Source organism: Trachemys scripta, chromosome 1, assembly GCF_013100865.1.
Source record: "Trachemys scripta elegans isolate TJP31775 chromosome 1, CAS_Tse_1.0, whole genome shotgun sequence".
Taxonomy (NCBI): Eukaryota; Metazoa; Chordata; order Testudines; family Emydidae; genus Trachemys; species Trachemys scripta.
Window position 1 is genome coordinate 236,228,589 of NC_048298.1, and position 24,871 is coordinate 236,253,459.

A 24,871-nucleotide genomic window follows, 5' to 3' on the forward strand; every position below is an offset into this window, starting at 1 on the left:
TATGTACAGACATTAAACAAAATTATTAGAAATGATGCCTTTAGGCAAGATATATAGAAGTATTCTGTTTTATTCCTGTAACACAATACAATTTTCTCTATATATCAAATAAATTACACCTATACCCCGATATAACGCTGTCCTCGGGAGCCAAAAAAATCTTACCGCGTTATAGGTGAAACCGCGTTATATCGAACTTGCTTTGATCTGCCGGAGTGCGCTGTCCCCCTCCCCATCCCCTGAGCACTGTTTTACCACGTTATATCCAAATTCGTGTTATATCGGGTCACGTTATATCGGGGTAGATGTGTAATGTTAAATAGTCTGTGTGCACATTGGCACCATTAATTTCAAGGGCCTAATGTTCCTCAAGGCTCAATAAACAAATGATCACTGTTTGTCTTTACATAAGTACACAATATGTTAATATTAAATGAAACAATAAATGTCAGACCAGTCCTATAGTTGTAGGACAACACTGTAGTTATATACTGGCATAAGAAAAATAGCAACTTTCCTTTTTATTAGAGATGGGCTCAAACTGCAAAATTCAGATCTTGCCTGAAATCCTGTCCCCACTGAAGTCAATTGGGGTTTTGTTATCTCTATTTTTTAAATGTGAAAGTATTTTTTTTAAGGAAGCAGCAAACTTCCTTTAAGGACAGAATTATGATCAAATTTGGCATTTGCAGGCTAATTAAGGGAAGTATTTTTATAATTTCCATAGAACAAGTAGGAAAAGAAGATTTCAAAGAGAAACTCAAAGGATAATTAAATTATGTAGCTCCCAGACTACACGAAATAAGTACTGAAAAGATCAGCAAATTAACTGCTAAATGGTGATATTAAACATTCAGCACATAATTATAGCCCTGTCAGAGATAAATTCTGTATGCTCACTGGTGGAAAACTGGTTGTTAGTTTCAAGGATATGACTGATATTTTTATAACACATTAGCTCAGTCATGCAATTTGTAATTAAAAAAGTATTGCTTTGTAAGTCATGGAATTTGTTTTAATTTAGTAATAACTCTCACTGAAATCTGTCACCATTGAGCAATGTACTGAACTGTAGATTAACCAACTGGATTGTTAACAGCTACTGGCTTCTGGCCTCCGCAATTATAGGTTTAAAAACCCACTATCTCAAGAAAAATAGCGATTTGTTAACTTTTTAAACAAATAAATTGATAGGTTGCTGCTGTGGACAACCTCAAAATAAAGCTTCCATGGTTTTTTAATCCTGTGATCTCTGTGTTCATGTTCATATCATATTTTTACAAGAGCACAGCTTTTCAACCACCACTTGATTTGCTACATTTTCTTCTTTTTCAAGTGTTTTTTGTTCTTTGTCCTCTGCAGTTCTAGCGTATGCACCGTTTTTGTTTGGAATATAACTTAAGAAGCACAGACGTCATTAATACCGATAAAGCAAAATGTCTTGTAATGCAATAGACAAGTGTTTGTTTATAAATACAGAGAATAGAAAAAATATTGTCCTTTTAACTTAAGAGCAATCACTGCCATCTTTCTTACCAGTATATACAGTCATTTGAAGCATTTGGATCATGTAGACTCCATTAGTAACTTTTTTCATACAGTATAATTAGTTAATCTAAGCACTTCTTGATTCAACAAATCCATAGTATGTATAAGGAATGAAATTGGTTACAATTACAGTGTTAGAGCTGATAGAAATATGTATGCTTTATCTGTATTCCATGGTACTGTATCTAACTGTAGATTTTAAATTACTGAACAGAGCCCCAGGTGATAGAACTATCTTCAGACAATAATTAAATGGGCTTTCTTCAAAGCCAGACAGGCTATCAGCAGATTGACCTGTACCTATACTTGTAAATTTTGTGGAAAATGGATATTAGTGTCCACTTACTATCAGTAACTGTTTAACAAAAGCCATTCTGTTTAATTTGTTGGTGATAAATTCAGTTGCAAATCTTGCCTTGCTTTACTCTTCGGCGTGAATATGAGTAGTATATGAGAAAACCACCGATTCTTTTAAGTCTCTACCCCGTGTCTTTGAACCGTTGTTCTTGGGATCAATGTTCTTGCACATCCTTTGGAAATGGTGCTCACATCAGGATGTAACCACTGGTTCAGGTGAAGGCATCACTTGTGCCCACTCCAAAATATCTGCGCACAAAGACTCAACAGCATCTAACCGTTCAATTTGCACTAGTTTGGTTAGAAGTTCTGGGATACTGTAGCCGGCTGTGCTGATGCGGTCGAAGAGTTGCATGCCATCTGTCATACCACCTATTTCATCCCTCTTTAGTCCAAAGCTCTCAGCAAGGTGGCGCCATGTTTTCACAATAGCTTTTTCTGAGTTGTATGTTGAGCTGAGCATCCTGCTGGTCTTCTCCAGGCAATCAAATGGCAGCTCTGTGGGACTGAGACCTATGAAGTAAAAATTCTTAGAGTCAGAAGTTCTAGATACAGATCTTGATGACTACTAGAAATGTTCCCTTGTTCAGTACTATAATATTATTAGCATAATCTTAAAATATTAAATAAGTACACCCCAAAAAATCATGAGAGTAACACACTTTGCCTTGTACTCAACTCTTTGAGTTACTCTCACATGAGTATTTTGACATGGGTAGCCCTAAATTAATAGCCCCAAATGACAGTATCAAATTGGAAAAGTCTTGAAAGAGAGAAAAAACTGAAACAGGAGAGAGGATAAGAGAAGAATGCATGTGTGAATTTGGGTGGGAAATAAGATAAGAACATAGAACAAAAGAACGGCCATATTGAGTCAGACCAATCATCCATCTAGCCCAGTATCCTGTCTTCTGACAGTGGCCAATTCCAGGGCTTCAGAGGGAATGAACAGCACCAGTAATCATCAAGTGATCCATTCCCTGGTGCCCGATCCCAGCAAACAGAGGCTTGGTACACTTCAAAGCATGGTTTTGCATCCCTGCCCATCCAGACTAATAGCCATTGATGGACCTATCCTCCGTGAACTTATCCAGTTCTTCTTTGAACTCTGTTATAGTCTTGGCCTTCAGAACATCCTCTGGCAAAGAGTTCCACAGGTTTACTGTGCGTTGTGTGAAGAAATACTTCCTTTTGTTTGTTTTAAACTAGCTGTCTATTAATTTCATTTGGTGACCCCTAGTTCTTGTGTTATGAAGAGTAAATAACACTTACTTATTTACTTTCTTCATACAAGTCATGATTTTATAGATCTGTCATATCCCCCCTTACTCATCCCTTGTCTAAGCTGAAAAATCGCAGTCTTATTAATCTCTCCTCCTATGGATTCTTAACTGAGTTGTGTATTGCCTTACTACTGTATCCCTTTCTCAGCTAATCCTGAAGTAGCTGTCCCAGGGAATATATTGTAGATGTATCCCTAGTGAGCACTTCAATAGATGTAGCTAAGTATGTTTAGTACAAGAGTTTCGTTTTGGCTTTGCAAACTGGCCAGCAGCCACCAGTTTTCTAATGGTACAAAATTCAGTTATATAATGGCACAGAGAGTACTTTGCAGACAATAATCATCTCCCACAGATTGCTCAGTGTTTGACTCTCCCCTGACTCTGTCTCTCTCTGTCTCCATAATTGGAAGGTGGTCTTGCAGGGATGAGATGAGCACAGGTCGTACCATGATGCCTACTGCCTCCATGCATATAAATTCCTGCAAGAGTTTTATTGTTGAAGTACCTCCATAGGAGAGCTTAGTCAATATTAGCAATGATCATGTGGCTGAATGGATGCTCTTTGCTAGACAGTTTCTCCTAATACTAGACGTAGTACAGAAGACAGTATCAGCAACAAATAATTAAGCATCAATTTCTGAATACCTAGAAGATAATAAGGTGATAAGTAACAGCATGGATTTGTCAAGAACAAATTGTGTCAAACCAATCTAATAGCTTTTTTAGACAGGGTAACCAGCCTTGTGGATGGGGGGGAAGAGGAAGATGTGATATATCTTGACTGTAGTAAGGTTTTTCATACTGTCTTGCATGAGCGTCTCATAAACAAACTAGGGAAATGCAACCTAGATGGAGCTACTAGAAGGTGGGTGCAGAACTGTTTGGAAAACCATTCCCAGAGAGTAGTTAACAGTGGTTCACAGCTGGAAGGGCATATCAAGTGGGGTCCCGCAGGGATCAGTCCTGGGTCCGGTTCTGTTCAATATCTTCATCAATGATTTTGATAATGACATAGAGAATACACTTATAAAGTTTGCGGACGATATCATGCTGGGAGGAATTGGAAGTGCTTTGCATGATAGGATTACAATTCAAAATGATCTGGACAAACTGGAGAAATAGTCTGAAATAAATAGGATGAACTTCAATAAGGACAAATGCAAAGTACTCCATTTAGGAAGGAACAATCAGTTGCACACGTACAAAATGGGAAATGACTGCATAGGAAAGAGTACTGCAAAAAGGAATCTGGGGGTTATAGTGGATCACAAGCTAAATATGAGACAGCAGTGTAACACTACAAAAAAAAAAAAGCGAACATCATTTTGGGATGTATTAGCAGAAGTGTTGTAAGCAAGACATGAGAAGTAATTCTTCCACTCTACTCTGTGCTTGACAAGACCTTAGCTGGAGTATTGTGCCTAGTTCTGGGTGCCACATTTCAGGAAAGATGTGGACAAATTGGAGAAAGTCCAGAGAAGAGCAACAAAAATTATTAAAGATCTAGAAAACCTGACCTATGAGGGAAGATTGAAAAAAATGGATTTGTTTAGCTGGAGAAGAGAGGCCTGAGGAGGGACATAACAGTTTTCAAGTACATAAAAGTTGTTACAAAGAGGAGGGAGAAAAATTGTTCTCCTTAACCTCTGAGGCTAGGACAAGAGGCAATGGGCTTAAGTTGCAGCAAGGGAGGTTTAGGTTGGACATTAGGAAAAATGTCCCACCTGTCAGGGTGGTTAAGCACTGGAACAAACTGCCTTGGGAGATTGTGGAATCTCCGTCATTCCTGAAAGGTGGTTAGGCAAACACTTATCAGAAATGGTCTAGTTATTACATAGTCCTGCCATGTGTGCAGGGCACTGGACTAGATGACCTGTCGAGGTCCCTTCCAGTCCTACACTTCTATGATTCTGACTTTTGTATTTACCCGTCTTTAATTGATTTGGAGACTAATAGAGCTTTTTCCATTTCAAATTCAATACCAGTGGTCTGGTGGGAGCTGAGATCGCACTGAGCCATAGAACACATAGAAAAAGAGAGAATTAAATAAGATTATGTACTCTTTGATGTAGTGAAATGAATCCATGTCCACTGTGCCTAGGTAATACAGGTAATCAAGTGCTAAATCGAATTAAACCCTTAAAAACTGCCCAACTTGGAAACTACTGTTTTCAGGATGTGATGGCAGAGTGGAGTAGGGCTTGAGGGAGTTGAGAGCTGAAATACAAATCTGATCCTTCCCAAATCTTAATTTTAAACTTATCAAAACATATTTTAATCAGTTTGTGTTCATCCAATTTACTTAAAATAAATAACTAATACAAATTATACAATTTATAATTTACCCCAAATTTGGATTATCTCTTTGTAGACCATTTTTTGACAGTTATGAAGGCAAAAGGAAATAGATTCCACGGCCAATAGTGAAGATCTAATTCTATACAGTCAGTTTGGATGTATTTTGTTCACACTCACCTTCGGCAACACCACATACGTTCGCATACACATCAAGTATCTTTTTCCTTCGACTTTGAATCTAAAGGGAGCAGCAACCAAACATATTTTAAAGACTAGCATCTTGTTATTTCTTCAGTCACATGAGGAGATAATTACTAGGCAAACAGAGGCACCAGATACACAATGCAACCTCTTGAGGTGCTCTCTAGAGGCTCCTCTTCCAAGACGCTGAACACACGGCATAGCACAGGGAGCCTCCCAGGGTCTCTTCTGAAGATTCATGGATGAGTAGGATAAGCATAAATGAGTTAAGAGTAAAAATATTTTTCAGCTTTCGCTTTCCACTGTCTGAGATCTCCCTTTTCCTGTATCCTAGTGTCATCTCATCTGCATTAATGAACTTTCTGCTTTAAGTGTTTTAGTATTTGATTTCCCTTTATAGACCCTGCCCAAGGGAGAGAGTAAACTAAATACTGTAGCTGCGTGCCCCAAATTGTTAGGTACACAGGATTGGACCAGCTGTGATGAATTAATTCTCCCAGCACACTGCAAGAGGGTTGTACTTGCCGGAGTTGTTGCTGGTTGGCATTAGGGGTCGATTAGGCCAATTGGAACATTTTCAATTAAATGTATTATTATTATTTTTTTTGTGCCAAAATATGCTCTTTTGTCAAAGCTGAAGCAGAAACATCTTGATTTAGACAAGAAGGGTTTCTGAGATCCAGGGCTCTCTGATCACTTCTGACGAGAGACACGTGAATTGATCTGACCTTTTCAATCTGAAACCAGATGTTTTAACACAGTTCTATTTTGCAAAAACAGTGAAAAGGTTTTGTTTTTGTTCCAATGCCAAATGAAAACAATTTTAAAACCTTGAAAGTTGTCAGAATACAGAATTGTTGTCTTCCAGCCAGCTCTAGCTAGGAGCAAGCTATTGGAAAAAATCTCTTTATCATGGGACTCAAACACTTGTTTCACAAACTCACCAGTTGTCACAAATGTATTTAGAAAACACCCTGAAAAAAGCCTGCTTGAGCTTCTGGGTTTCTGGGACGATCTTGTCTGGTTTGTTTTCACTGGCCTATAAAAGCCCAGGTACATCAATCAATTGGATTTCTAGGCCTGTGGTTGTGGATCCCCAATTGACTGCTGCTCACTTGACCTGTCATGTAGACACATTAGGTCTGCAGGTATTTTGAACATAATGAGATGGGAATACAGCTATTAAATGGATTTTACATATTCTTGGTGTTATTTTATAATAAAAACTTGCAAGTTTGAGGTTTTCTAAGTGCAGTAACTGTTGTGCATTTGGAGTAGCCACTTTATAAACATGTCAGGAGCTCACATTTTTTTCCATAAGGGGTTTTTAGAGTTCCTCTTAAAGCATCTTGGATCCCCCATTTTCTCTCTCCATTCGGCAGCCTCCCTTCTGTGCTGATTGTCTCTGGGGCAAAGAGAGACTAACTAACACCTCCCTCCCAAGTCCAGCGAGAGAGATGCCAGAGGCTGTCTTCTTTTCCAAATGCCGAGGTTGCTGATTCTGCACTGTGCTTAGCCTACAAGCAAATGGCTACGTTTGTGTTTTGATCTTGGATCCTCTGTGTGGTAACTCATTGCATAATATTTTTTAAAACAGGAAGGAGCAGTCCAGAGTAAGGCGAAGAGCCTGCCAAATCTAGCTTTGAAATTCTCTATATTTTTCTACCTTTCTCTTTAGCTGTCCTTAGCCTCACTCAACATCCATTGAGCTCTATGGTCTGTCTTATAAACACTATTTCATCTGCACCCCCCAAGTACTTTAGCGCGTGGAACCTGATTTGGTCCTAAAATCCGAGGCACGGAAGCTGAGTGTCTCAGCACAATCTGTATTTCCATCAAAGACCTTGTTTTATACTTGTTAAGAGGTCTCAAGTCGTCATAACCATATTCCAGGGGAGAGGTCTAGGATAAGGGATCTGTCTATGCTTTAGACAAGTTTACAAGCCAAAGAAAAGCTTCTGAGGCTGTATCTACTGTGTATACGGTCTTTAGAGCCTTTTCTTATGACATTGCCACTTGGTCTGAGAACCTGTGTACCAGATTTCAACCCAATGTGAAGTATAGCTAGACAATGGTGCCTAGAGTCTATGATGATGTGTGCATTAGAAATACCTAAGGACAGATAACAAAAACTCATACATAGAGTTAATGATAATTTTCAGCTGTTCATAACTTTCTAAAAGCAAAGCTAAAAGCATCTCCCGTGAGGCTGAAACTTTCCATGTCTGGTCTTAGTGGAAAGATGAGCTATTTTGGAAAGTTTTGAGCTAAATCATCTCAGCCAGTTAAACTACGCAAGTGTGAAAAGAGCCTTTTCAAAGTTTTGTTTTTTTTTAAGTTTCTTTTTCAGTCTTGGATAACCAAAAATGGTTGATGCTACAAACTTCTATCTTGGCCTGACTGACTTCATTGTAGTTGTTATAGTATTTTTAAAGCTGTGAAAGTATAAAACATATCCATATGAATATGTGCATTTTCTTTTTAAGTATGCTTTAATGTTAACATGGGTTAGAAAGTTTGATATGTGCTGAAGCACCTTACGCATGTGTTTATATGCCCTTAGCTGCCTTTAAATACACTGTTAGGGAGCCAGCCAGCCAGCCGGAAGGAATGTATGCCACAAGTAGAGAAACCAAACAGTGAGATGGTGCAGGTGTGGTTCTTTGGAATATTGGAGCCACCTTCAGTGTGACTCTTGTATCTTTGAAAAATAGTCAGGAAAACTAAGTATGAAAATTAATATTAATGAAACATGAAGGTGTAGAAATGAGCATGTTGTTCTTAAGCACACAAGTCAGGAAATTCAGAAGTTAAGGTTCCCACTATAACACTAGGCTAGCCCATTGTCCATATAGTCATGTTCCTACAGCAACATTAATGGTGCTCTTTTGAACACTGTACATTTTATGGTATACATTTTAACAAAAAGTCAATAATATAGCAAGGAATGCATTTAAACAGAAAAACCAAGACTAAATTTTTCTTTCTCGATTTGCTGGTTTAAATGCATGCCTTGCTGTATTATTGATTTCTTTGTTAAAATGTGTACCATAAAATGTACAGTGTTCAAAAGAGCAGAGTTAATACTGCTGTAGGAAACTTTCTTTTGAAATTCCTGACTTTTGGGTGCTTAATTTCTCAGCCCTTAACAGTGCATTTTATATGCGTACACAGCATTTTTGGCATATTGAAGGAATACTATATGCTGTCTCTATAGGTGAGATTGTCAGACAATTTCTTATTACCTTGCAAAACTTTCCTGTAGATTAGTTTGATCTGCATTGTGATTCATTGTTTTATTGTGGTGATGATTTGTGCATGTATTTTTTTTTTAAACTATCAAAATACTTCTCCATTTTCAGTTTTGAAAAAAGCCTTACCCCAGTTGATTTGTTATTTGTAGATTTGTCCCTGGTGAGATGAACTAAAGATAACAAGCACAGATCTGGGGTCCCTTGTTTATCAACAGCAGCTTCTTCATCACTGTCCATGCTTCGGCTTAAAAGTCGTTCATTCTCAGAAGATGCATCATTTTCACTGAAAAATTAAGGGTAAGATTACGGCAATGCAGCCTTTGATAGTATGAGTCCAATTCTGTCTTTTCTTCTATCTTAGAGGCAATGGAATAATTTTTTTATTTAAAAAATGTCTATCCTGAGGGATCATGTAATTAAAGCTTGATCCTGCTATTGAAGATGTATGTGCAACGGTCTCTATTTAAGTTACACAGTCATGAATACCTGTGTGAGAGCAAGAGGGAGACCTTATAAAGGATTTTTTTTAAATATGTTTCTTTACTCAGGGCCAAATTCTAGCTCTTCCTGACTTTACCTTTGTCTACACTTCGAGCTAGGGTTGTGATTCCAAGCTTGCATTCATATTCTTGTGCTAGTTAGATGACAGCTAGCATGAATATAAATAGTAACGTAGCTGTGGTAGCATGGGCAGTGGCAGCATGTACCCAGGTAGTTCAGGCTGCCCATGCTATTGTGGCTACACTACAATTTATACTCTCTCCTCATTGACCTAGCACGACTATGTGTTGGCAAGCTGGGAATCACCCCCTAGCTTTGTAGTGTAGATGTAGTTTTTGTGGTGTGGTACAAAGCTCATTGTGTCATCTAGCGGGGCTCAGCAGCTAGGGAGAGCTCAGAGAATCCTAAAGGCGAATGGAGCTGTAGCCAATTATTTCATATAATCATTTAATTGTGTTATGAATTAACCACAGCAACAGAGATGTAATCAATGCGTGATGAATAGATTTAGGTATAGTATAGGAATAAGAAGGATAGTACAGTATTATAAGGGACAAACATTTATGAGAGAACAGTGTGTATTAGGTATGTGTACAGCAAAATGAGGCTGTAATGCAAGCCCTACAGGCTGTGGCTGGTACGATTTTAGGTTAGCCGCATTATGCCTCAGGCCTAAAAGAAGGCTTGACATAAGCAGGTGACCCAGGAATAATCCTGTACCAGTAACGTTACAAGATTACTATAAAGAATGTGACAATGAGTGATGTTTGGGGAAATATGCCGCAATCTACCTGTCAGGATTGCAAGGCACCCAATTGTAACAGCATAGACAATTCTGCAGCAACTACGGGTTGCCATGGGGCCTTGTTGATATAAATGTTAATGTAAATAAAGGGAACTAAGAGAGTAGCCTTTGAAAAGTGGGACACCAAATTTTATGGGGTTTGGAAGTCCTGATAAGGACAAAGGGGTTGGAACTTTCATCATATGTACAAGGGTTATGGGTGTGAGTGTAACTCAGCATAAAAGGGGTTCATCAGCATGAACAGGGAGGAAGATCCATCAAGAGACCCTCCACAGATGACCATCTACTCAGAGAGCCACCTATCTTGGTGGAACCCTTGGAGATGTGAGTATGAGAGCATTTATGCTGGACACCTTTTGGTATTGGTACATGTTCATTTATATATCTGTAACTGTGGCATTGATTGATTATCTATGTAGTAAGTTTTTTAATACCGGGAAGCTTAATAACGTGTGAATGCTGTTGTGGTCCCTGCTATCATTCCTTGTGTGCTCTGAGAGCCTCCAGACCAAATGACATTTCTAATGGTGATTCTCGCTCTGCTAATTATAATACTGTAGCAGCCCTTAGGGAGCACAAAAATTTGACCCAGGTTACTATGGTTTAAGAGACCATTGATAATATCAACCCATCAATAATGTAAAGGCTACTGACTTGTGTGACTTTGTGCCATCTAGAAGCTGAGCAATAAACTTAAGGATAAAGTGATTTTTTGATGTATGGAGCAGGAAATGTGTTCTCCTGTGCGGGCTGATAGGCAGCAGGGAGAAGATTAATGAAGAGCACGTACCTGAAAACCACACTTCTGGCACACACTACCAAAATGAAGCTGTCAGGAAAGACGACAGAGCCCCGTAGGGCTGAGGAAGGAGATGGGATGAGGGAATGATCAGTCCTCCCCCCCACTAGCATCTGCCATCCTATTGTAGAAGTTAGAGATTGAAAATACTTAAGTCATCTAGTCTTTCCCCTGCTGCTGCAAGATGGTTAGTGCATTTTCAACTCCCAGGTCTAGCTTTAAAAAACTCAAGCAACGGGGCTTCTGGTGCTTCCCTTGGCAGAATGTTCCTCAGTCTATTAAATCTCACCATCAGGAAGCTTTTAGCCTATTTTCCCCTTGTCTTAATTGCATCTATTTTTTGCTTGTTGTATTCCCTTGTGCCAGGCTAAATAATTCCTTTGCCTCAAGAAATGGTTACGTTCCTTTTCCACCTTAACCAAGCTAAAATAATGTTTATTTTTCACATACCTTTTAACAGTCTTAGCTGGAGTTGCTGTCAGTTTTTCAAACTCCTCTTTCTCTGAGAAAATCACAACATTTTCTGCAGATCAAAAAATAAAGATATTATTTAATTGGCAGAGAGAGTGCAAATGCGTGTTTTGCCTAACTAGCTTCATCAGCTGGCAGTCTTACTACAAACTTAAATCTCCCCGAATTCTTCTACACTTTTAATTTCTAGCACAGGATTAAGTGCAATTTTGGTGGTACAGAAACTTTTTTGGCATATTCCTTTACTAAATGGAATTGGAGTTTAAACAATTAAAAAGGGGGATTGCACAGGAAGATGGATTAAGGGAGTTTAAGACCTGTGTTATCTGGTATGGAGAAAATGGAAACTATAAAACAGCTCAAACCTTGTACGTCTGTCTTCTCTTCTTGCATATTGGCTTGAGCTTCGACTGTTTTTACTGAATGGCTGGTGCAACAGGCTAGAATATAAAGAATGTAACTTATTACTAGTCATTCTCAGCAGTTGTCTGGAGATAGCATTTTGCAACTGGAATTTCTTATGCCACACAATTACCTTGACCAGAAGGTTTTGTTTTCACAATGTAAAACATGATGATCAAGACAATGGCAATAGCCATTATGAATATAGTAGACATGGCAATTATTAGGGCAGTAGCCAGATGCCCTTGTCCTGAAAGATCTGCTGGAGACACAAAGAAATAGTTTATTGTAAAGGAGCCATTATTGAAAACAAAGAACGTTTCTCAGTTTGAGGTCTGCACTAAACTTAATCCCTAGTTCATTTCTTTATTTACTTAAAACTTGATTCATTTATTTGAACTGGTGCTTTGGCGGATGAAGCACTGCAGAACGTAGCTCTGACGCTTCAAAAGCCAACCACTATACAGAATTTTACAAATCAGTGTAGTTTGTTCTACGATAGTTAATAATAATGACAACAAATGCTAGCCCTGGTAGTCCTGCAGAGATGAAGGAAGCTAAATGTCCTCTAATGTTAGAAGAAATTATGTATGAAGAGGAAAATATACTATGCTCTTCCAAATACCTTGTGAAATTTTCAATGTTTCAATAAGAAGAAATATGAGCTACCAAAATTTGACCTCTTTTCATATTTCAGTTTTTTAAAATTATATACACAAACTATTTCATTACGTTTTGTTTATGCTTTGCTTATTGTAAAAAGAAAAATTACGAACATAAAATATGCGGATGTACCGTATTTTCCGGCATATAAGACGACTGGGCGAATAAGACGACCCCCAACTTTTCCAGTTAAAATATAGAGTTTGGGATATACTCGCCGTATAAGACTACCCCTCTTCCAACGCACACCAAAAAAAAAAATTAAAAAAACATCAGATTTGATTTCAATATGGTAATTTTAATTCAAATGCTTATGACATGCAGGTACTTAGCAGGAAAACTGTCACTTATAAACATAAGGCTGTTTGTCATCAAACATGTAAACATAAAACAGTGCAAGTGGATTAAACTTTTCCTAATTCACTCTAAAGCTGAAAGGAAGGATAAGACAATAAACCCATGGGAGCTGCCATGCTGTTTGTTTTCTAAGCTGTCAACCAAACTGGAACTGATGATGATAGGAGGAAGATAACAAACAAGAGAGAGAGAGCAAGTGCCGGGCAAGTCCCCGGCGAGTTAGCAACGCCCATCATAACTGCAAGCTATGGTATTTTTACAGGTTTTGCTGGCGTGACAGTTTCCCTTTAAAAGCCTTCAAAATCCTCCTGTTCGTCATCTGATATCATAAGTACATCAATGACATCTTGTGATACATTTGTAAGGCAGTCATCGTATGGATCGAATTCCGTATCAGATGGTGTGGTCTCAGCTTCGGCTTCCTCTTCATCTTGCCACAAGTAGTCGTCCTCCATACCATCTAATGAATTTGATATGCCACACTTCTTGAAAGACTTGATTACTGTTTCTGCATCAATATCATTCCAGGCTTTTATGACAAACTTGCACAAAACATCCAACTGCGGAGCACGCATGTTTCCTCCTTTTGTGAATGACTTTTCGCCGCTAACCATCCATTCATTCCACTGTTCTTGAATGCGATCTTTAAATGGCTTGTTTAGGCACACATCCAGTGGCTGTACCAACGATGTCAATCCTGCAGGAATAACTGCCGCATCTGTGTTTAGTCTTGCAAGCATTTGCTTGGTGCTGGGAGTTAAATGAGCCCTGAACATATCCCACACCAGTAGACTACATTTTTGAATAAGTCCACCTGGTCGCCTGCTCCATACATTATCAAGCCATAGCTTTACCCCTTCTTCATCCATCCAGCCTTTTTCATTCACATGTACAAAACAACCAACAGGGAACTTGAATTTCGGCATTGTTTTTCTTTTAAAAATAATCATTGGTCTCAGTTTGGCGCCATCAGCTGTGCATCCTAGTACCACTGTAAAACTGGACTTCTCATGTCCTGTTGTTTTAATTAAAATTGTTTTTTCACCTGTTTGATGGACAGTTTTATTTCCAACCATATCAAAATTCATTGGAGTTTCATCCATATTTCCAATACTACTTAACGCATAGCCATGTTTAGTGCGCTGTTGTATTACGTATCGATGGAAACTATTTACTTTGCTATCAAGATTTGCAGGTAATTTTGGGGCAATTTTCATCTTTTGCTTCAGTACCATATTATGCCTTCCCATGAATCTAGTACACCAGGATACAGTGGCCTTAAATCTGTTGCTGTGATCTGGGTTAGATTTGGCCCACTGAAGTGCAAACAAATGTATTTTATTTCGTGTCACTACATAACCATTTTGGCGATGCTCATTCACCATGTCTGCTACATGTTTTTCGAGTTCTGGCCAATGTGGAGTGCCTCTTCTTAATGCACACTTACCCCTTGGCATACTCTTTAATGCTTTTTCATTTGCTTTCCAGTCCCGAACCATCTTTTCTGTTACTCCATATTGTCTTGCAGCAGCGCAGTTATTATGTTCCATGGCAGAGTTTACAACTTTAAGTTTGAAACTGGCTTCATATTTCTTTCTTCTTGCTGGTGGAGCCATGATGGGGTTTTGACTGTTGGACATTTGTATACTGTACTGTATGTACTGGTGCTATACTGTATGAACAGGTACAGATACTGGTGCTGTACTGTATGTGGTACCCAGTATACAACAACCAGCCAATCACGACAAGTGATGTACCTTACCGGCGATTGGCTGGTTGTTGTATACAAAGCCTGCTTGGATTGGTCAGCTCTCCCTGCCTGCCCAGCCCTCCCTGTCTCCAAGACTATCAGAGCGGTAGCGCAAACACGCCTCTTTCACCCGTCTGGCCCGCCCTTGTATCCTATTACCTCCTTCTCTGCCTCTCAGATCTCGCACATGCGCGCCTGCGCCGCTTCACTGCAGTCCTCAGGAGCGAGATCTGAGAGGCAGAGAAGGAGGTACGGTAATAGGATACAAGGGCGGGCCAGACGGGTGAAAGAGGCGTGTTTTTCTGGGCACAGCGCCGCTCTCTCTCTTTTTTCCATACCCAGGGCGTCCCGGACGCCTGCAGCTTGCTCCGCCCTTCACTTACACCTTCCCGGTGAGGCGCCCCCTCACCTCGTCATCAGGCGGGGATGCGGCCGCGGCCGTTTTTGAGCTCCCCCCACCATATGCGGCGACCGCAGATTCTCCAGTCCGGCTCGGAAGTTTCAGCACCCGCCCTATAAGACGACACCCGGCGTATAAGACGACTCCCGACTTTTGAGAAGATTTTCCTGGGTTAAAAAGTAGTCTTATACGCCAGAAAATACAGTAATTTCTTTGGTAATTTTCTTGTCTCCCACTGTCATTCTGCTCCTGAGAGAATGAGGTTCGTCGTTGTTACTAACAGGTGAAAATAGTACACTGAAATTTATGTTGGCTGAAAATTATAACAGACTTGTAGGCCCAGTTTTGCCCATGGTTGCACTCACAACTGGCTTCAGTGGGCTCTTTGTGTGTGCACATCTGAAGAGAGGATTTGGCTTTTTCTAAGACAGAAAGTGGTGTTCCTCTGTATCCTAACGTGGTATTGCAGCTAATTGTGTGTAACTGTGAACAGCTGCTAGCTCTCAACCCTGAGTGAAAATTGGACATTCTCTTAATTGTAAAATCAGTTATTTAGCTTTCCTTTATAGAACAATGAAACAAGTCAGTAAAACAACAAAATGTGTAATTTCTTTTCATAGACCTACACTAACATACAAAGTGGGTGTACAGCTGGTAATGTTCCATCAGTGTGAACATGTTTAAAATTCTTCCATTGAAAGATTTATCAAAAGTGCAGGTGAAAACTCTAATATGTTTAGTTTGATTTGTGTTGGTTTGTATGGATTATAAAACCTGTCTGATGCCATTTTTACAGATGCTTTTCTGGGATGAAACCACTGCTTAAAAATAAATGATAAAACTTTTAAATTATTAAAAATGTAATGGAAAGCCAAAAAAAGGATCTTAAAACAAGGAAAAATTCAATTATCAGAATAGGAGCTGCTGTTGTTTAGACAATATATCTTTGGAGCTCCCACGAAGAAGGAATTACAGTAGTAAGTTTTGAAAAATGGAATAATTGATAAATGATTCTAATTGTTTCTTATCAGAGCAATATCCGGAAGAAAGTACAAGGCTGTTCTAGTTATGAAATCTGAGTATAAGGCCATTGACAAATATGTCATTTTAGCACCTAGTGTCTTTATGCTAAAGAAATAGGCTCAGTAAATATTGCCAAAATGATGTGTTAGGCTAAGTGCTTAACATAACAACCACCTAAAACCCGCTAGCAATCAGCTTTAGTTGGATAATTTTATAAAATAGTGTGACATCTGTAACTGGATATCATGTTAGCAGCCTGACAACTGGCTGGAAGCATGAGGTAGGTCTGGACGGTGTCTGCCCAACAATGAAAATATACAGTATAGTCCCTAAAAAATAACACCCAATAGTAACGTATACATTCAGAAGAGCATTGGTCCTACCACTAATCCCTCAGGCAAGACACAGAGAAGCAGACTGAGGTCTAAATTGACCCATGGTAACTGTGTCTGACTACTTTCTTCAGTAGGGGCTTGTCTATACTTACGCGCTGGTTCGGCGGCAGGCAATCGAACTTCTGGGTTCGATTTATCACGTCTTGTCTGGACGCGATAAATCAAACCCAGAAGTGCTCGCCGTCGACTCCGGTAATCCTGCTCGGTGTGAGGAGTATGCGGAGTCGACGGGGGAGCCTGCCTGCCGCGTCTGGACCGCGGTAAGTTCGAACTAAGGTACGTCAACTTCAGCTACGTTATTCACGTAGCTGAAGTTGCGTACCTTAATTTGAATTGGGAGGTTAGTGTAGACCAGGCCTAAGATTCAAGCCAAAGCAGTTTCTGACAGCCCAACAAGACAGTAAGCACATCAAAAGAATACTATGATCAGTGCTACTGAATGCTGAAAAATGAAACAAAACTGAAAGTGAACTGAATTAGCAGAACTGAATAATGCATAATTCGCGTTCACCAGATCATCCTCTGTGGTATGGTACACTCGATAGCCTGATTGGAATTCTCAAACAAGTTAAATTAACGTTTATATCAGAATAGAAATAAGCTAATAAAATCAGGATGAAGATTAGGCATCAGCAAAGAATTTTTAAAGAACCAACGTCAAAGAGATTCATTATTCCTCAGATAAACAATGCCATGAAAAGTAAATGCTCCCTCAGCAGTGAAGTGGGAATGGAATCCAAAGACACATGCTCTTGCGCTCAAGCCAAACTATTGTGTGTTTAATATCAGAGAGAAGAACTGAAAGCCAAAGTCAGAGTCAATAATGATAATAAATAACTTAAAAGCTGACTTAATATATGCTTTCTCTCAATGTCTGGAGCTCATTCATGAAATAAATTCATCATAGGGGTAACCACATCCGTCCTTACTTCAGAAAGAGGATCTGAATATTTTAACATATAGTTTCCATGCTTCAGAAGGACTGTTTGATCATGTTGATGTCATTTTGCTTCAGGGTGTTTTTAATGCCCTCAAAAGAGAGGTAAGAAAAGGGAGAAGTTCAAGCCACAAGCTGCAAAAGAATTGTTATATTTGCTTTTCTAACACAGATTTCACACGTAGCATTGGCAGAAGATGAATTTAAAATAAGGTAGGTAAGATCAGAGATGAAAATCAGAGGCAGTAAGCTAGGATCTAAAAAGCCATGTAGGATTATAGAGAATGATAAATACTTCAAAGCGTGTGGGAAGCTGAATTAAAAATGAGATAATAAAATGTCTGGAAACATTGCTTCCAACATCACAAAACCAGACGCACAATGGTCAGCTTTGGTAATTTTTTATTAGTTGTTTTTTCCCCCACTACGTATGCCGTGTTCTTATTTTCATTATTTTTGGTTTGTCAAAAATACATATTGTAAAACTGTTTGTTCAGTCCAAAAAGAGAGTGGCCATATAGTTATATTAAATTATTTTCACATTTCTGGCCCATCTCTGCTGGGGCATAATGACATTTCCTTGTTACTAGAATAATGAGCTAAATTAATTGCTGGCAATAAATCAGTACAACTCAGTTGAAGTCCATTTTAAGTCCATCTCCACTGAAGTAATAGTATTGATTAATCCAGGAATAAGAAATCATTGTAAATTATTATTATTTTTAGTGATTCTTCAAATGTGGGAGAATACTGCAAAGTAATTTTACAGGAGGTGTTTTCAGTTCAACAGTGCGTTATACCAGCTGATACTGTATTCTGAAGAAACAGCTGCTGAATAAACCTGCAGAAGCTTTTCTTACCTTTGTGTGCATGCTGAAAAGGCGAGAGCGTGTTTGTGCCAGAGGTACTTGGGAAAATGGCTGAAACACCAGAGGTCATGCCAGCACCTGCAATAGTAACAAAATTGCCATAAATTTCCCTGCTTACCTTGTGAAGTGTCAGCCATGTCTTGACCTAGTCGTAGTAAGCAGAGCACTCACTTAGTTTCATTGAATTTCCCATTCATTAAAAAATAATCCACAGAGTCACTTTTATTTTCTGCAATGTCAACAATCCCCAAGTACGTTTCTGGCATTTTGAAAAATGTATTTAGTTTATATTTTTGCATAGGACTTGGAGGAATTTTCAAAGCCCCACTGACTAGTTTATTAACCTGTTTAAAGACAAAATGTTCTATGATATACACAGGGTCAGATTTGCTCAATAGGTTCCCCTCGTGTGAACTGGGAGCAGAATGTCTGCCAGGAGTGAGTCAAAGTGACGCAAGTCACTCACAACCCCTTATCCATTATGGAGTCTGGAGCTGGCCAGTGGAACCCCCAATGTAGGAAGGTCGTCTAGGAGATTCATCAAATGAGTGCCTCTCTCAGGCAGCCTCCATCAGTGAGATTTCCATAGAGCCTTGATTAGTATTTAAAGCTATATTGTCCCAGTGGAGACTCTAGGGAAGATGGCAAACAGTACTGCAGAATGTCTTCCCCTGGGTAAACTGCATAGGGAGTTTGCATATTTTTTGCAGCCTGGCAGGACAACATGCTTCAGATGATTCTGCCAGCTAGAATCCATCATCTGGAAAAAACTGTAAATCACCATTGTTACAAGACAGAGCCCTTAAATCTATTGTAGAAAACAATTAGCAATGACAGTGAGATGGATAACTTAATAGGTTCTTTCCCTACCAGGTTTCTATGATTGATTACAAAAAAACAATAGTAATTTTTTTTTTTAATTCAGCTGTGAGGCAATACATGTGCTATGTTTTCAGAATGGAAAATCAGGTCACAAACTGGGGCAAAATACCAATCCTGCGAGCTTCTTTTGACTCTAGGCAAAGATAGAAACAGTGGGAACTTAGCCTGAAGCTAGGAATACTCTGAGTATCTCACTGTAATAAGATTCCAAAACAGGAATTAGAAATTAGGGTTAGAAAAGACCATTTTCATCACACCTGCAAGAACTTTTGAAGAAGTCTGCAAATGCAAACACTGAAAAGTTTTTGAACTATTTTAAGGTGCGATGTCGTCAGCGTCAAGCAAAATGATAAAAATCACCAATTCTTCACATTTACCTTGTGGAGCAAAAGGCAAGTATTAGTGAGTTAATTCTTCTAAAACTAAAAGTTCTGTACAGCTAGTCTGTGTTTGTGGGAGCATGGGGATAGTATAATCATCAAAGACCTAGTCTGGCAAATTCACACCACAACTGAAAAATGACTAATGCTATTCTGCTGTTCTGGGAAATGCGGTAAGGAATTTCAGGGTCTTGGCCCATCACTTAAGGTCAACAGGAAATTAAGCTGTCTGGTAGGGTATGAAAAATGTCTCATGGTCTATGAAGTAAAGAAATATACATGATCTTTAAATAAAAAAAGTTTTTTAGAAAATGAAAAAATATTACCCAATATAAAATGTTACTGTGTGTTTGGAATGATAAACGCATACTCTTAACTTGGCAAAAAGAATACAGTGCAGATGACTTTAAAAGATTTTTTTCCCTATAACAATGGCAAAACACCTTCCAAACCTCATTTGTTGGTATGGAAGGAAATAAATATTATTTATTGCACTTTCATTTTTTAAATTGAAACAGCACTTATTTCTATAGAATTTTAAATATACTGGTATGTTAACTCAGGCACTTTCAATGCTATGTAGGTAAAATAATTACATCTGTTTAATCTTTAAAATGTGTATATTGGAAGACAGCCCTTAGTTTGCAGAAGCCTTAGCAACCAGACTGATGACTAAGAACCCCGTTCTATTCATGGGATGCGTGTGAATTACGGTGAATAAATAATAGAACTAAGTCCTATAGTCCTTAATCAGTCCATACTTAGGCAAAACTTTCATTGACTCAGTTTCACATTTGTTTAACTATGAGTTTTGCCTGAAAAAGGACTTTAGGGTTTGGCTCATAGAAGTTACAGATGGAAAAGACCCACTAGGTCACCTAGAGAGATAAGGTGTGGGAGGTAATATCTTTTATTGAACCAGTGTCTATTGGTGAGAGAGACAAGTTTTCGAGCTTACACAGAGTTCTTTTTCAAGGTTGTCTCTCTCACCAACAGACATTGGGCCAATGTCTGTCTGATATCCTGGGACCGACACAGCTACAACAACACTGCGTAGTAGGTGATCAAATCTATCTGTCTACCAGTGCAGGATTGGACCCTTTATGTTGTTGTGCTTTATCGAGTCTACATTTAAATATCTCAGATGAGGATCTTTTACCATGTTTCTTGGAAAACTATATTCATAGTATGAAATAGTTCCCAAAAAGTAAGTTTTTATTTGTTATTTAGCCTACGTTTTTCTTTTTTCTTTTTTAGTTCCCCGCTCCCCTTAATTTCTAAAGCTGCAGAATGAGCACCCATTTCTACTTTGACCTCTGGACACTTCTCTGTGACAGACCTGGTCCAAAGAGAAGTTAGGTATAAGCCATTAAAACACCCTTTGCTGTTAGACCATTCTAAATATAAAAATGAAGTTAGTTTCTATATGAAATGGAGATTAAGGATAAATAATCCCTTAATTTATCTACTGTTGTGCTAGTTCTTTGCACAGAACTGAATTTTAACCTCTGTGATCTTTATCTATTTATTTCTTCATCACAGTTAGATAGTGGGAGACTTAAGTCAATGTTCAGCCTATGAAATGGGCTGAAAACAATTGTGATGCCATACAATTCTTTCAGGTTGCACCAAGTCAACAATAGCTATTCTTACCCAGCAGTTTCATTAACACAGGCAAATAATATGCTGCTTTGTCTGCTTTTAGATAATCCAACAAGCTCTAGCTCGTCCCTCTTTTTTTAGTTGAGTTCAAGCATGTGTTTATTCAACTGTTTCAGTTTTGCTTGAGCAGGCTTTCAGGCACTCTTATATTGTTAACAGTTTGTCATTCCTCCATGAACAGGAGGAGCAGTCAGGGTGTAGAACATGATTGCCCAACTGAAAGACCAAGAGATGCTATTAGAGAGAGCCATTTCACACCATTACTTTCCTACTTCAAACTGAGAGAGAGAGATCCTACCCTGTCCTGCATCAGCATGTCGGAGTCCTTCGTTCACTCTCAGAGTCTGTTCTCAGGCTCAAAGTTCAGTACATGTAGGATCAGAATGCTTGAACAAGAATTTTCTTATGGTTACCTAGGAATGGGACTGATTGGGTTTTTTTTTTGGTCGTAAATGTCATAGTGAAGTCTACCCTGATGCTACAACAGAGTTGTCTTTCAAATATACTGATGTAATTGTTAGTAATCACACACATTTTAAGTCTGATATCAAAATTAATAATTTGGCAGATTTTATTATGAGCTAAGATTTTACTTTGGATGTGGTTTTGAAGACCATGCCAAATAATGCACCTGCATTAAAAGGTGAACCGAAAACTGCCAGGTTTTGAAGGTCTTTTGTTAATTATGCTGCCAGCTTATGTCAGCTTTCGATGGATAAAAGGGAAAAAATAACTTATTAGTTTTCACTCTTTTCCCATCCAACAATACATCAAGACTATGAAAGTCCAGTTTGTACCCGGACCATATTCCTAATTCTGGTTCCAATGCAGATGATGTCACTTACATTATCTCTAAAGATTTAGACATAGTTCAGGCTGAGAAATTCTAAGTGCATGCTGCACCACATGTGGAAATCACTCTATTCTGGCCATGAAAAAAAGGCTGAAATCTAGTTGTATGGCAGAGTATTTTACATCCTTAGGCACCTGTATGTAATACCATTGGAATGTAACAAAGACACCCGCTAGCAGTGCTATATCATTAAGGGTTTGTCGGCTTTTCCATTATAAACCTTGTTATTTAGGGAGGTTATAATTTGGCCATCAAAGTTTTCTCTGGACTCAAACTCTGCCTTCAGCCTTATTTTTCAAAAATGTATTAAAAATAATTTGGATTGTTTTGAGAATAATTGCATTTGTTTTCACATTTGAATTTGCTTTTGTAACTCAAAAAGAAGCTTTCACTTTTAAATCGCTATGTAGCCAGTCATTTGTCCATAACACAGATTAGGTGCTGTGTTTTAAAGTCACATTTTGCTTTCTTTCCTTTTAAAGAACAGTTCTTCTGTGCACAGCAGGACTATTACAATTATTTGTACTTAGCAAGCCCAATTCACAATAAAGAACACTACTGCACTCGTTGGGTGGCAGGCACAGGGGGGAGGTTTGTGGACATGTTGCTCAGATAATATTTATGGCTTTTGATAATGTGATGTACAAATGGAAAGGCACATTTATTATTATTTTTCTTTGTTTAGTGAAGCGGTGGATACTGAAATGAACTGTACAAGGAGGAATATCCTGCATGGATTTTAAAAGTGATTACATGTATTTGAACTGAATACAGTCTGATTTTAGAAGTCCTCATGGATGTGCAGATTGAAAAGAAAAAAGTTGGACGATATTTAAAATGTATAATAAGGCACATTCTGAATATCACCCCTATAACACAAACCCGGATGAACATGAATAAAACATCAATGCCAGTGACCAGTTTTGAAGTTATGTGAGTTTATCTGTTTGTTTTCCTTCTCTTTTCTGTCTCCCACTTCCTTTTCCTTCACTCCCCTTTCTGTGTTCTGCCTCTCATATTCCCTCCCCATCTAATTCCTTCTTTTCCTGTATCTAGTGACCACCTCCTTCAAATTTTCTCCTTTTCTCTGTGTGTCTCTCTCTCCTCATTGCTTTTCATCAGATCTCCACACTATCCATTCATGCCATATATTTCTTCCTCCAGTTTTCCGTCTCCCTATTTGTTATCCTCTGGCTCCCTACTCCTACCTGCTTCCCTCCTATCTGTTACTCTAATATTTTCTCCCGCTACTTCACTTTCCTTTCTTCAGTTCCACTCAGCTTCTCTTCCCTTTTCATCATCATCTTGTCTCCCCTCCCTTCCAAAGATTTCCCCTTGTAATGCCAACCAAGATCTGTGCCTCTATAGCAGTGTTTCTCAAACTGGGGTCGCCGCTTGTGTATGGAAAGCCCCTGGTGGGCCGGGCCAGTTTGTTTACCTGCCCCGTCCACAGGTCTGGCCTGATCGTGGCTTCCACTGGCCGCAGTTCGCTGCTCCAGGCCAATGGGAGCTGCTGGAAGCGGCACGGGCCGAGGGACTTACTTACACAAGCAGTGACCCCAGTTTGAGAAACACTGCTCTATTGGCCAGTCAAGAGGATCCGTGCAATATATGGGCTGGGCATGGTGGTACCCAGGCCAGCAGCAAAGATCAGATGACCCTTTTACTCCTCAGTGAAGCTATTTGGAGTGGTGGTGAGAGAACAGCAGCTCCTCCTGCTGGCCAGTGCAAGGGAGCCCTACTACTGAGATAGAAGTGTCAGCAGCAGCAAAGCTGGCAGGACACCAAGTTGGTATGTAACTTCTTGGGTGTTTTTGAAGCATACTGCTCTAGGCGAACACCAACAAGGTTCCCACAGCTTCTTCACAGTATACGTAATACACAGTGTAAAAATACGTGCATTTACAGTACCTGACCGTGTCACAGCAACTCTGTAAATAGTGTGTATTTAAAATGGTCTTTGTAAAACTATCTGTTAGTGGAATGAATGTATACTCATTAGAAACATACTGCCTTCTGAACTGCTAGTGTAGGGGCTGTGAGGGGAGCAGAAGTAAAATAAAATGGAAAAAAACAATGGTAACCCAGAATATGGGTTGGACTGAAATCTAGTCTGGTGAAAGGCAATGAAGGTGTGAAATCTGTAACTGACCCTGAGCAAGGCACCTTGAACCAAGACTACAAGTGTAAATCTAGTCCTATGTATAGGACTAGCTATCTGGTAAACACAGGCCAGAATTTTCTGTGTGACTTCATATTTAGGCACCTACATGTGTGGTCTGTAAGAGGTGCAGTTCCCAAATGGGAGCTGGAGCATCTGTTGAAATTAGTCCATTTATTTAGGTGCCTAATATTAGCCTGTCAAATTTAGAAATGTTGCCTAACCACACTCTGAGATTAACTAAAAATCACTAACTAAGAGGAAGAATCTTCCAGGAAATAGAATTTCACCTTAAATTGGAGAAGATTGCTGAATAGTAAAAATGGCATTTGTGAGGTGTGCGATAATAGTATCATTTGCAGAAATACTGTCAAAGAGATACTGTGGGCCCAACCTAGTGCTTATTAAAATCCGTGTAAGAGCTCCCGTTGTCTTCAGTGGTCATGAGATCAGGCCCATTGTGAAATAATTTAGCTCCCAAATTTGAGCCTTTTAAACCTGTAATAATTTGGCAATATACATCCAAACTTTTACATTAGCTCTTGCCAAACTTGTAAGTAGCCACTGGTGTTAAGACACACACAAGGAAACTTTTTGTGCTGTTGTGTTCTCTCTGCTAC

General features: G+C 39.0%; 1 protein-coding gene across 2 annotated transcripts in view; it reads right to left on the bottom strand.

Annotated features, from left to right (window-relative positions):
• Positions 1–249: 249 nt before the first annotated feature.
• EDAR (ectodysplasin A receptor) overlaps positions 250–24,871 on the bottom strand; it is a 107,957-nt gene continuing 83,335 nt past the window's right edge. The window contains exons 6-12 of one of the 2 annotated variants that reach the window (XM_034758084.1): positions 18,305–18,391; positions 12,053–12,181; positions 11,883–11,957; positions 11,497–11,569; positions 9,068–9,224; positions 5,664–5,724; positions 250–2,418 (exon numbers count right to left, since the gene is read on the bottom strand). In XM_034758084.1, the coding sequence (XP_034613975.1) occupies positions 2,099–2,418; positions 5,664–5,724; positions 9,068–9,224; positions 11,497–11,569; positions 11,883–11,957; positions 12,053–12,181; positions 18,305–18,391 (902 nt within the window). In that variant the 3' untranslated portion in view covers positions 250–2,098. The remainder of the gene's footprint in view (positions 2,419–5,663; positions 5,725–9,067; positions 9,225–11,496; positions 11,570–11,882; positions 11,958–12,052; positions 12,182–18,304; positions 18,392–24,871) is intronic. The other variant, XM_034758083.1, reaches the window with a different exon arrangement.